Source organism: Mobula hypostoma, chromosome 1, assembly GCF_963921235.1.
Source record: "Mobula hypostoma chromosome 1, sMobHyp1.1, whole genome shotgun sequence".
NCBI lineage: Eukaryota > Metazoa > Chordata > Chondrichthyes > Myliobatiformes > Myliobatidae > Mobula > Mobula hypostoma.
Window position 1 is genome coordinate 66292128 of NC_086097.1, and position 14880 is coordinate 66307007.

Here is a 14880-nt window from a genome sequence, read left to right on the forward strand (position 1 = left end):
TAGGGATTCTGTTCTGACAATTTCACTGTGTCTTGTATTGCCTCTTATCTCTGGTTGAGAAACTATTCTAAAAATAAGAAAGTAAAACTAAATTGCTGTTGTGTGGGCTGTCACCATCACAGGTTAAAGACTCCTAATGCCTTTGCTGTTATAACTTCTGGAATATCACCGTTATCTACAAAAAAAAGCAGTGGAATCCCAGAAGTTAGACGTTCAGATGTGCCTTGTAACTATTATAAGATTATAATAGTTACCTCCTCTGCTATCAAATTTTAATTTCCTTCATCTACTTGAAGTCTGTCACCATTCTGATTCAAAACTGCTAAAAGTATCTAAAAACATGGGCATTGGCCCATAGAAGTAATTGGAGGATGTGTCACAGAGTATCATTTGGTGTTGTGATTGCTTCAGGTGTGACCTTAGCAGGGCAGTGATACCACCAGTGTTATACTCCTTCTGGGAGCATAGTTTGTCCATGCATTGAAGACAAAACTCCCAATAAAGGAAACCATAGTAGATGCAGTGCTCCGTATTCTTCATTGCTGGAAGTGCAGCAGATGTTGAAACCATTCTGATGTTATGTAAACGGCAACAATGAATATCAATCAAGACAGGTTATATAAAAACAACCAAACATTTATTAAACATGGATAAACGATGAGGTAAAAAACCTTAAACTTTAACCGGAAGTTAACTGATATGCAGCTGTTCAACAACTCGTCACTCGGCACTGGTTTCTTAAGGCGTTAAATGCGAAAACAGTTCTTAAAGCGATAAAGTCAAATATAGTTCTTAAGGCGATAAATTTGAAAGTCCAACAGATTTATACGTTCAATCGGGAGAGACTTCTCTGGAGAAGGACTTCTTCATAGACACGACTTTCCTGCTGGTTCTGTCCACAGGATTCATGATGCCGAAAATAAACAGTTTAAAACAACTGATCTTAAATTCTTTTAGAGAGAGAGCAATCCTTTGCATGAACTCTTTGCTCTTATTGGCAAGAGTTATCTCCGATGCAGGTCGCTACACCTCCAACGAAGACTCAATAAGGTCGATCCTTTGTTAAACTGCCAAACGATGCCAACTCCTCTTGATCCTTTGGTCCTGTACTTCGATGAAGTCTTCACTCTCCCTTCTACTGTTGGAATTGAGTAAATCAGCACATCTAGCAAAAAATTCCAGTCCAATAATATTGTCTCTTGCAATAGAACACAAAACTCTGTTTTAAAAATGAAACTGTGTCACAAAAACAAACACGCAACAGAAACGGAAACACACCGCATTCTACCTGGAAATCTACAAACTAAAAACTAACTGCGTCACCTGGGATCTTCCCTTATACACCCATAGTGCATATGTCATCATGTGACCTCACCGGCGGGAAAATCACATCAGGTGACCTCCAAAAGACCATTACGTCATTCTCCCAAAAAAAAAACACAGATCTCCTTGAGCATGTAACACTGAACACACAGTTTTTTGGCACAGATATAGGGAATGGTAGGGAAGCAACTAGAAAGGATTCTTTGGGATAGAATTTATGAGTATTTGTAAAACCATAGCATAATTAAGGAGAGTCAGTATGACCTTATGCAGGGCAAGCCATGTCTTGCTAACTTACGTGAGCAAGTTAGCTCGTTGCCTACCTGGATATAAGATGCTGTTTTGACAAGGTAAATTGGCTTACTATCATTACATGTACTGAAATACTGTGGAAAAAATTGTCTTGCATGTTTTTCGTACAAAATCAATCCATTATACAGTGCACAGAGGTAGTACAAGGTAGAGCAGCACATCCAGAAGATTAAAATGCATGAGTTCATGGTGGATTGGCCATTTGGATTTAGAATTAGTTTGCTCATAGAAAACAGGGTAGTGGTTGATGGAACTTACCTGACTTTAGGTCTGTGACTTGTATTCTGCAGAGGCCTCTGCTGTTTATGATATGCCCAAGGTTACAGTGCGATATAGATTAGCTGCAAATATGAGCAGTGAAGTGACAAATGGAGATTAATCTAGCCAAGTGTGAGGTGCTGCACCTAGAAAGATCTAATGTGAAGGGTAATATACTGGTTATGGCAGGACACCTAACTGTGCTGATGAGCAGAAGGATCTTGGAGTGCAAGTTCATAACTCCCTGTAAGTGGGGAGGATGGTAAAGAAGGTATATGGCATGCATGCCCTTATTAGTTGAGGAATTGAGCTTGAGTTCAGAAGTATTATTCCAAACACAAGAAGAACTGCATATGCTGGAAATCCAAAATAAACTCAGCAGATCAGGCAGCATCTATGGAAAAGAGTAAACAGTTGATGTTTCGGGCTGATACACTTCTTCAGGATGTTATATTGCAGCTGTTGGGCATGTGGCCAAGTGGTTCAAGGTGTTCGTCTAGTGATCTGAGGGTCGCTAGTTCGAGCCTTAGCTATGGCAGCGTGTTTGTGTCCTTGAGCAAGACACTTAACCACACATTGCTCTAGTGTCTGTGCGAGGAGTGGCGTCCCACACAGACTCCCAATCTGCGCCTTGTGAGGCATGAAAATGCCCGACGCAGGCCCCTCATGGTCTGAGTTGACGTTCCCTCCCTCCCCCCTCCCCCCTCCCGCTCCCCCTCCCCCTTCCTTTATAAAACTCTAGTTAGTCCACATTTGGAGTATTGCTTTCAACACTGGTCATTCCATTGCAGGGAGGATATGGGTGATTTGGAGAGGATGCAGAAAAAGATTAGTCCATAAAACCATATAATAACCATATAACCATATAACAATTACAGCATGGAAACAGGCCATCTCGGCCCTTCTAGTCCATGCCGAACTCTTGCTCTCACCTAGTCCCACCGAACTGCACTCAGCCCATAACTCTCCATTCCTTTCCTGTCCATATATCTATCCAATTTAACCTTAAACAACAACATCGTACCTGCCTCAACCACTTCTGCTGGAGGCTCATTCCACACAGCCACCACTCTCTGAGTAAAGAAGTTCCCCCTCATGTTACCCCTAAACTTTTGTCCTTTAACTCTCAACTCATGTCCTCTTGTTTGAATCTTCCCCACTCTCAATAGAAAAAGCCCATCCACATCAACTCTATCTATCCCCCTCATAATTTTAAACACTTCTATGAAGTACCCCCTCAACCTTCTACGCTCCAAAGAATAAAGACATAACTTGTTCAACCTTTCTCTGTAACTTAGGAGATGAAACCCAGGCAACATTTTAGTAAACCTCCTCTGTACTCTCTCAATTTTATTGACATCTTTCCTATAATTCGGTGACCAGAACTGTACACAATACTCCAAATTTGGCCTTACCAATGCCTTATACAATTTCAACATTACATCCCAACTCCTATACTCAATGCTCTGATTAATAAAGGCCAGCATACCAAAAGCTTTCTTCATCACCTTATCCACATGAGATTCCACCTTCAGGGAACTATCCACCATTATTCCTAGATCCCTCTGTTCTACAGCATTCTTCAATGCCCTACCATTTACCATGTATGTCCTATTTTGATTAGTCCTACCAAAATGTAGCACTTCACATTGTTCAGCATTAAACTCGATCTGCCATCTTTCAGCCCACTCTTCTGTCCTAAATCTCTCTGCAAGCTTTGAAAACCTACCTCATCATCCACAACACCTCCTATCTTAGTATCATCTGCATACTTACTAATCCAATTTACCACTCCATCATCCAGATCATTAATGTATATGACAAACAACATTGGACCCAGTACAGATCCCTGAGACACACCGCTACACACCGTCCTCCAATCTGACACACAGTTATCCGCCACTACTCTCTGGCATCTCCCATCTAGCCACTGCTGAATCCATTTTACTACTTCCATATTAATGCCTAACGATTGAACCTTCCTCACTAACCTTCCGTGTGGAACCTTGTCAAAGGCCTTACTGAAGTCCATATAGACAACATCCACCGCTTTACCTTCATCAACTTTCTTAGTAACCTCATCAAAAAATTCAATAAGATTTGTCAAACATGACCTTCCACGCACAAATCCATGTTGACTGTTCCTAATCAGACCCTGTCTATCCAGATAATTATATATATCATCTCTAAGAATACTTTCCATCAATTTACCCACCACTGACGTCAAACTCACAGGCCGATAATTGCCAGGTTTACTCTTAGAACCCTTTTTAAACAATGGAACCACATGAGCAATACGCCAATCCTCCGGCACCATCGCCGTTTCCAATGACATTTGAAATATTTCTGTCAGAGCCCCTGCTATTTCGACACTAACTTCCCTTAAGGTCCTAGGAAATATCTTGTCTGGACCTGGAGACTTACCCACTTTTATATTCCTTAAAAGCACCAGTACTTCCTCTTCTTTAATTGTCATACTTTCCATAACTACCCTTCTTGTTTCCTTTACCTTACACAATTCAGCATCCTTCTCCTTAATGAATACCGAAGAAAAGAAATTGTTCAAAATCTCCCACATCTCTTTTGACTCCACACATAACCTTCCACTTTGATTCACCAAGGGACCAATTTTATCCCTCACTATCCTTTTGCCACTAACATAACTGTAGAAACCCTTTGGATTTATTTTCACCTTACTTGCCAAAGCAGCCTCGTATTTTCTTTTAGCTTTTCTAATTTCTTTCTTAAGATTCTTTTTACATTCTTTATATTTCTCGAGTACCTCATTAACTCCAAGCTGCCTATATTTATTGAAGATTCCTTTCTTTTTCCGAACCAAGTTTCCAATATCTCTTGAAAACCATGGCTGTCTCAAACTTTTAACCTTTCCTTTCAACCTAACAGGAACATAAAGATTCTGAACCCTCAAAATTTCACTTTTAAATGACCTCCATTTCTCTATTACATCCTTCCCATAAAACAAATTGTCCCAATCCACTCCTCCTAAATCCTTTCGCATCTCCTCAAAGTTAGCCTTTCTCCAATCAAAAATCTCAATCCTAGGTCTAGTCCTATCCTTCTCCATAATTACACTGAAACTAATGGTATTGTAATCACTGGACCCGAAGTGCTCTCCAACACATACGTCCGTCACCTGCCCTGTGTCATTCCCTCGTAGGAGATCCAACACTGCTCCTTCTCTAGTTGGTATCTCTATGTATTGCTCCAAAAAACTATCTTGCACACATTTGACAAACTCCAAACCATCCAGCCCTTTTATAGAATGGGCTTTCCATTCTATGTTTGGAAAATTAAAATCTTCCACAATCACAACCTTGTGCTTACTACAAATATCTGCTATCTCCTTACAAATTTGCTCCTCCAGTTCTCGATTCCCATTAGGTGGTCTATAATACACCCTATAAGCGTCACAACACCTTTCCTATTCCTCAATTCCGCTCAAATAGCCTCCTTAGATGAGTCCACTAATCTATCCTGCCAGAGCACCGCTGTTATATATTCTCTGACAAGCAATGCAACACCTCCCCCTCTTGCCCCTCCTATTCTATCACACCTGAAGCAACGAAATCCTGGAATATTTAGTTGCCAATCACACCCCTCCTGCAACCACGTTTCACTAATAGCTACAACATCATATTTCCAGGTATCAGTCCATACTCTAAAGCATAGGAACAGAATTAGGCCATTCAACCCATCGAATCTGCTTCAACTTTCCATCATGGCTGATTTATTATCCCTCTCAACCCCATTCTCCTGCCTTCTGCCTGTAACCTTTGACTCCCTGAGTAATCAACATATCAACCTCTGCTTTAAATATACTTAGTGACTTGGCCTCCACAGCCACCTGTGGCAATGAATTCCACAAATTCACTATACTCTGGCTAAAAAAATTCCTCCTTATCTTTGTTATAAAGGGATGTCGTTCTATTCTGAGTCTGTGCCCTCTGGTCCTGGACGTAGCTACTAAACGAAACATCTTCTCCATATCCACTCTACCTGGGCCTTTCAATATTCAATAGATTTCAATGAGATGCCCCCTCATTCTTTTAAGCACCAACGACTACAGGCTCAGAATCATCAAATGCTCCTCACACATTAACCCTTTCATTCTCAGAATATTTCTCGTGAACCTCCTCTAGACCCTTTCAAATGCCAGCACACCTTTTCTTAGATAAGGGACTCAAAACTGTTCACAATACTCTCAAGTGCAGTCTCACCAATGCCTGATAAAGCCACAGCGTTACATCCTGGCTCTTGTGCTCTAGTCCTCTCAAAATGAATGATAACATTGCACTTGCCTTCTTTATTACCAACTTAATCTGCTCTGCAACTTAACCTTTAGGGAATCCTGCACAAGGACTCCTAAGTCTCTTTGCACTTTGATTTTTTTTCTGCCAGTTTAGAAAGTATTCTATGCCTTTATTCCTCCTTCTAAAGTGCATGACTATGCACTTCTCTACATTGTATTCCATCTGCCACTTCACTATCCACTCTTCAATCTTAAGTACTTCTGCAGATTCCCTGCTCTCTCAACACTACCTTCCCCTCTACCTATCTTTGTATCATATGCAAACTTGGCCACAAAGCCATCAATTACGTCATCCAAAACATTGATATAATGTGAAAAGAAGCGGTCCCAATTTCAGACTCTACAGAACACCAGTAGTTACTGGCAGCCAACCAGAAAAGGCCTCATTTATTTCCACTCTTTGCCTCCTGCCAGACAGTCAATCTTCTATCCATGCTAGTATCTTACCTCTAATACGGTGGGCTCTTCTCTTGTTAAGCAGCCTCATATATGGCACCATGTCAAAGGTCTTCTGAAAATCCAAGTAAATATCATCCATTGATTCTCCTGTGTCTATTCTGCCTTTATCAGAATGCTTTCTGCATTTAGAGGGCATTACTGTAAGTAGAGGTTGGACATACTTTGGTTGTTTTCTCTGGAATGGCAGAGAATGAGGGGAGATTTGATTGAGGTTTATAAAATTATAAGAGGCACAGATAGAGTCAGTAGCTACTATATTTTTCCCAGGGTGAGAATGTCTAGCATAGTGGGCATTCTTTGAAAATGAGGGGGCAATGCTCCTTCTAATGTGTAATGACCAGTGTGCACAAAAATCTTATACTGTGCAATTTTCTGCATGTGCGCGCTGAATTTTTAAGTGGAAGTAAACCTGAAGCTATTCTAAGGATAATAAACTACCAAGTCCAGTTTGTTGTTCATTGTTTAAAAGAAATAAAATAATACACATCAATGAGTCTTATTTCTCATGTACTGTACAACAGCATGTAATAATATCAATCTTTTCACGTTATTAAAATTGTTTAAAATTGTCAAACAAAACTTATAAAATTACAAATCTAGTTGACAAAATATTCAGATAGGTATTTTATTTGGCAATCATTGCATTCAGCACATATTTTGTAGCTTATAGATGTATTCATTTTAACAATTGGCAAAACACTGTCAATAAGAAATTTGATCTGCTCTGGGTTTGATCATTTTTGTTCTCATTCATTTGCACTCTCACAAAACATATATAGCAGGCCTGTAGCGGGTAATGAAAGATTTTCTCACCGGAATTTTTGTACACCGTCCATATGTGACTTGCTTGTTAAATGATGCTTTAAAAGGTCAAATTTCCAAATATCACTCCATTTCTTCCCACTTGCAATTTCTCCAACAACTTTTGCATTGTGACAATTCATGCAGGTAACACCAGTTTCTGTATTGTACATAAACATTATTTGTAGCTGCACGTTCCTGACCTCATGAGCTTTCAGTGTAGCAGTTTCTACTGTTTCATTCAGCCATTCCACTTTAAGTGAACTAGCAGTTTTGTGGTGCTTTGTGTCCTTTGTTTCTTTAGAATTCGACATAATGAATCAATAATTTCTTCAATAAAAACAGTATAAATAAGCCAGTCCTAAAATCTGCAGACAAATTATCGCAAATTCCACGTTGTCAGCACTGTCCGCATCAGAAACTGGAGAAAGAGATGTGATTGTGAACGATTGTGAAATATACTTAATATGCCAATGAAGTAGAGGATGACAAACTTTTGTGCACAGTTTAAATTCCTTTGTATGCTAGTAGCAAAAGATGTGTGCACACGCACACCTTAGAAGGAACATGGTGGGGGGGAGGATTAAGTTCAATGGAAGATGTGTGGGGCAACTGTTTTACATAGAGCATGGTGTGTGCCTGGATTACAATTGCCGGGGGTAGTGGTGAGGGAAATATGACAGAAGTATTCAAGAGGTTCTTAGATTGGCACATGAATATACAGAGAATGGAGGGATATGGACATTGTGTAGACAGAAGGAATTGGTTTAATTGGAGATTTAATTTATAGATTAATTAGTTAGCCACAACACTGTGGGCCGATGGGCCTATTCCTGTTTTGTACTCCATGTAGAAGTAGCTTGCTTTTGATGTCTTCAAAGATCATTAAAGTACGAACAAAAGATGAGCATTAGTGTATTATTTTTGAATTGAAATATCCTTCATAATTTTGATACAGGATTTAAATATAAATATGAGGTTTGAGAATTAAATACAGGTTTCAATTGTCAATTCAAGAATGGAATTTTCTTAAAATCCAGAAGTGAATTACAGGGGCATTTCTGCCCTCTAGTGTTCAAGGATTAGAGCGCTAATATAGTAAGAATATTAATATTAAAATAACTTCCTTATCTTAAAGGAGGCTCCAGAAGTAACAACTGTGTATAAAGAAGAAGATAATGTAATAAATTCACAATCTGAGTGTGTAATGAAAACCACACAATCTGAGGATAATGTGATAATTCCACAATCTGAAGAGGAAGTATTAATGGAAGATTTTCATCAGATGGCTGAAAAACAGGTGAGAAAGATGTAGTTTAATCTTAATGGGACTGTACCAGATAAGTATAGTTGTTTGATTAGTATTTTGTTTTCAACAGAAGATGAGGAAGTAATCTGTAGTTTATTTAATTTTAAATAATATGTAAGTTCAACTGATAACTGTTTCGCAACTGCATTGCTGATTTTTATTTATGGAGTTATTGGACATTGAGAGTTCTTGTGGCCCTGTTCTACTTAAGTTTATGTGTGATATTCACACATGAAGGACTTTTCAAGAAGGAAGGAAATTCAAAGAGCAAATTTTCATTGTATTCCTTTGGGACATCTAGGAGTTAAAAATAATTATCTCACTTTGTTGGCAGCATTGTAAGCTACATTTTTGAAGCCTGGGCCAGCCACTTCCCAATTCTTCTACTGAATTATTAAAGTTATTGCTTCTATATGATCCAAGCTAAACAATTATCATTATAGGAGTGCCTTCCATGCTCTCGATAAATTTGGCAAGCTGTTTTGCTTTCAATATCCCAGTGATAATATCTACAATAATTAACATTCAAACTTTCACTAAACTGTTCTTGCATACCTGTGCTTTGCATTATCTACTACAGATGTGTAGGATGGTCAACTGCATCTTGTAATAAAAACAAATACATTCTGTAGATCTAACAGGAAAGGAGGACCTGTATTTTGCTGTCTTGTTTTTCTCTTAAGTGAAAAATCATGGAACTGTACTCATTCCTTTTTAATGGGTCTTTAATTTTCATTTAGCTTGACTGTTAAGGTGGCAGCAACATCTTTTGTTTATTTGGAAATTGTTCACCTGGAAGGAACTTTGTCAAAAGCTGACGCAGAGTCAAACTAATGTCTTGTGCGATATTACCATTTGTTTTATCCTTCATGTTTTCAGGTGCGTAGAGATGGATAACAGGCAGTACTAAATTCACAATAGTGGGTTTTTGTTTTAGTTATTTCTACATTTTTGCTCTCTACAAACCCATTTGTTTTTTACTTTTAAGTTTTTTTTCTTGTAATAGATCAAAGATCTATAACTTCTTGGAGCAGTTTTCTCACCTTTCTTAAGTACACTTATTAAGCATATATCTCTGGTTCCATGCCTGTTAGATTTCTTAAGAAAATTAAAAATCCTTCAGGTCAACAATTAGCACTTAAAAGTTATTTTGATATGCTTCCCAATACCTTGGGAAAATGTGCCATTTAAACTGCAGGACTTTTTAAGTCACACTTTTTCTAGTATATTCATCTGTTCTATTAGAAGGCAGTACAGTGACCTGAGCTAAGGAGAGCCCATTGGTAAAATGATTTAAAGTAGGGAATGCCTCGTTGATAGTTACACTGAATCAGGTGTGGTGAGGAGCTATTTAGATCAGTTATGCCAGTGGGAAAAACAGTTGGGCAAACAACATTTGCTTCAGATTACTGTGTATAATTTGGAAAGTATTGTATCACAATGTTTGTGCAACTATACTAAAGAAAAGATGTGATTTTATTGGAAAGAGTGAAAAGGAAATTTAAGATGATGTTGCCATGACTAGGAAACTATGGCTATGATAAAAGGTTGAATAAGCTAGCATTTTTTTGGAAAAAACAAGGCTGAGGAAAGACTTATGTATCATAAGAAATTAGAAGGGGAGTTTTTAAAGACCTTGTGAAAATCCACATACACCAGAATAGAGAGAATCTATAATGTCCCATACACAGCATAAACTACAAGATGCGGTATTGTTAGACCTTAGCGGCCTGGAAAAATCAGGAAGGGTAAAATGTACAGAGTGATAGTGACTTTTATCTCTACTGGTAAAGTGGTCCAGATGTGAGGACATACTTGGAGGTCTGCCTACTTTCAAAATGTAAGCTGTTATACTAAACTTTACATCTGATTGAAGGTTTACAATAAAGAGGAAATTTTTAATTTTACATCTCTGGTGAGTGCCTTGCCTTCTGATTGGGTTGTATTGTGTGTCATTTTGCAAATAAGATGTTTCCTCTTTAGGACTAATTTTTTAAAAAGATTAATATTGCTATTGTATTGTTTAGATTGAAGAGGAGATTATGGAATCTCTTACAGAAATTGGTCATAAGGTCAAACTGCAAGAAGAAGCCACAAAGGATTTGGATGACACTTTATTAAATGCAGTTAGTTTTCCAGCACCCAAAGGTGTAACTGCATCTATTTATGAAGAGGAGGCGTTTTTAAAACAGAGTGTCTTTGAAATTACAGAGAGTTTTCAGGATACTCTAACTAATGAAGAAGCACTGAGGATTCTTGCATTACCTACAGAGGTAGGTTTTAAAACCATTTAACAGATATTCACAATTATTCAATCTTGTTGACAGTTTTGACAGTAAAGCCAAGATATGACAATTATAGACCTTTACCTTGATTCCATTCTATCCCACTTGGCTCTGTCCCTTCCTACCTACATCTACAACACATCTCATGCTCTTGATCTCCTCAGTAAATTAAAATTCCCTGGCCCTGTCTGCCTCATTTTCACCATGGATGTCCAGCAACCCCCACCCCCATCAAGAAGGCCTCAAAACTCTCTGCTTTTTTGACAAAGGAACCAACCAATCCTCCTACATGTGGCAGAACTTAACAATTTTTCCTTTGGCTCCTCCCACTTTCTCCAAACTTGAGGGGCACGGGCCTCAGCTGTGCCTGTCTCTTCTTTGACCATTTAGAACAGTCCATGTTCGAAGCCTTTCCTGGTAAAACTCTCCAACTGTTCCTCTGCTACATTAACGACTACATTGGTGCTGCTTTATGCACCCATGCTAAGCTCGCCAATTTCATCAGTTTTGCCTCTAACTTCCACCCTGCCCTGAAATTCTGTTGGTCCATCTCTGACACCTCCCTCTCCTTTCTCGATCTCTCTGTTACCATCTCTGGAGACAATCTGTCAACCAATATCTTTTATAAACCTATCAATTTCCAAGGTTAACTTGACTATACCTCTTCCTACCCCATGTCCTGTAAAAATGTTATTCCCTTTTCTCAGTTCCTTCACATCTGGTGCATCTGTTCCCAGGACACTGCTTTCTGTATCTAGACATCAGAGGTGTCCTCCTTCAAAGAAAGGGGTTTCCCTCCCTCCACCATTGATGCTGCTTTCACTCGCACCTCCTCCATTTCCCGAACATCCTCACTCACCCAACCTTCCAGCCGCCTTAACAGTGATAGAATTCCTCTAGTCCTTACTTACCCATCCCATCAGCCTCCACATCCAACACATCAAACACATCATCCTCTCATCCTCTGCAACTTACGCCATCTCCAAAGGGATCTTACCACTAAATATATCTTTATCTCTCCCCCCCCCACCACCAACTTTCCACGGGGATCTCTCCCTTCATGATTCCTTTGTCCATTTGAACCTCCCCATTAATCTTCTTCCAGGAACTTATCCCTGCAAGCGGCCTACGTGCTACACCTGCCCAAACACCTCCTCCCTTACCTCCATTCAGGGTCCCAAAAAGTCCTTCCGGGTGAGGTAACACTTCACCTGTAAATCTTCTGACAGTTGTCTATTGTGTCCAGAGCTCCCGATGAGGCCTTTTCTACATTGGTGAGATGAGTCATAAATTGGGGGACTGCTTCATTGAGCACCTCCGTTCCACAGAACTTCCCGGTGGCCAAGTATTTTAATTCTGATTCTCATTCATGTTCTGACATGTTGGTCCATGGTCTCCCCTTGTGCCAAGATGAGGCCACTCTCAGGGTGGAGGAGCAACACCTTATATTCCATTTAGGTAGCTTCCACAATGATGACGTGAATATTGGTATCTCCTTTCAGTAAAAAAAATCCCTCCCCCTCCCTTCTACCTTTATTCCCCACTCTTGCTTTTTCCCTCTTCTCACCTGCTTATCACTTCCCTCTGGGCCCCCTCCTCCTTCCCTTTCTCCTACAATTCACTCTCCTCTCCTATCAAATTCCTTCTTCTCCAGGTTTTTACCTTTCCCACTCACTTGGCTTTCCCTTCTAGCTAGCTTCCTTCCTCGCCCCTCCCCCCACTTTTTTCTTTTAACGCCTTGCCCCTTCCTTCTCAGTCCTGAAGAAGGGTCTCGTTGCAAAATGTCGACTGGTTATTCATTTCCATAAATGCTTCCTGACCTATTAAGTTTCTCCAGCATTTTCTTCAGCAATGATTTCCTTTAAGTAATTGATGGGGTGAAAGCTACATTGTAAAATGGGAAAAATTCTGCATTGCTTAAGACTTTGTTGAAAGATTTAAAAACTTGTCAAGAACAAATGGCTTTATTTCAAGGGTGGCTATTGTCAGGAGTTCACTGTAAAAGAGGCAAAAAATGATCAAATTTAAAAGATACCCAGTTGAGAACTGGAAGTTTCTAATCTACAGAACCACAGTCAAAGAACTAGAAAATGAGTTTTATCAGAATTGCTCCAGTTTTGGTGAGCAGCTTGGAATTGGTTTCTCAATGACGATTGTATCTAAGGGACACTTAGAAGTGTTTTTAGAAATAGGTGATGAGCTAACATGATTGCAGAAGATTGGGGCCATGCTCTTCATAAATGAGTGCTGTGAAGAATGGTGAAAATTTCACTTGTAATTATAAGGATGTTATAAACATTGTGAAGTTACTTTTGTTTAAAAATGCATTTTAGACCATTCAACTGAATGGAATCTACATACAGTACAAATACAATGTATAAATGTATTATTTTTAATTTAATATTTTGTACATATTTACCACTGAAGGAACACGTTTTATTATGAACCGTAACTTTTAAAAATGATCATTACAATTTTTTAACTCAAGATGTATTTTAATATAGATTTGATGTTTATCTGATTGATTTTAAAATGTATTTGCAGGCAATTTACTTTATGTTTTGGTTTCAGTTAAGTAACTTCAGAGTTGATGGTGAAAAGCACAGTGATCACCAACAGAAACAATCGTATTCAGATATGCTGAAACAGTATTTTCACAGACGTCTCTTTGTAAACCAGGTTTAATAAATCAGATTTAATTCAAGAAGAGCATGACAGCAATTAGATGTTCCAAGGCCGGGAGAGTTTTAATTATTGGGGAAGATTGGCTAGGTTAAGGTTATTCTCTTTTAGGGTAATTGGTTGAAGGACCAAAGATGAGTCGAAGAAAAATATTTTCATCAGAGCCAGTGGACATTGTCAGGAATTCACTGCTTAGTATATTCAGTACAAAAGCTAGCAAATCAGTTTGCAGTTGTATAAAACTTCTGTGAGGCTACGTTTGTAGTACTATGTACAGTTCTGTTGGCCACATTACAAGAAGGGTGTGGTGACTTTGGTAAGGGTGAATAAAAGGATCACCAAGAAGTTGCATGGATTACAGAGTATTGGCTGAAGTGAGAGATTGAACAAACTTTAATTTTCTCTGGACTGTGGGAAGCTGAAGGGTGACTTGATAAAATTATGAGAGACATAGGTAGGGTAGATACATAAGAACATAAGAAATAGGAGCAGGAGTAGGCCATCCGGCCCATCGAGCCTGACCTGCCATTCAATAAGATCATGGCTTATCTATCCGTAACTCAGCTCTATCTACTTGCCTTTTCCCCATAACCCTTAATTCCCCTACTATGTAAAAATCTATCTAACTGTATCTTAAATATTTAGTGAAGAAGCCTCAACTGCTTTCCTGGGCAGAGAATTCCACAGATTCACCACTCTCTGGGAAAAACAGTTTATCCTCATCTCCATCCTAAATCTTCTCCCCTGAATCTTTGCTTTGTTTAAACAGTACTTTGCTGATTTTTTACAGGAGAGCTGGATTCGTATGTCTCAATCCCACGTCATCACGTGACGTCCCCTTCTCCCCCGAATCTTGAGGCAATGTCCCCTAGTTCTAGTCTCACCTACCAATGGAAACAACTTTCCTAATTCTATCTTATCTATCCCTTTCAAAATTTTGTATGTTTCTATAAGATCCCCTCGCATTCTTCTGAATTCCAGAGAATATAGTCCCAGGCAACTCAGTCTCTCCTTATAAGTTAACCCCTTCATCTCTGGAATCAACCAGGCAAACCTCCTCTGCACTGCCTCCAAAGCCAGTTTATCCTTCCTCAAGTATAGAGACCAGAACTGCACGCGTT

The 14880-nt window shown here is 39.1% G+C and overlaps 1 protein-coding gene across 1 annotated transcript in view; it reads left to right on the forward strand.

The window, feature by feature from the left end:
- Positions 1–14880, forward strand: part of ttc6 (tetratricopeptide repeat domain 6) — a 309199-nt gene that overhangs the window by 39751 nt on the left and 254568 nt on the right. The window contains exons 3-4 of the mRNA XM_063059735.1: positions 8622–8783; positions 10820–11065. Coding sequence (XP_062915805.1) covers positions 8622–8783; positions 10820–11065 — 408 coding nt within the window. The remainder of the gene's footprint in view (positions 1–8621; positions 8784–10819; positions 11066–14880) is intronic.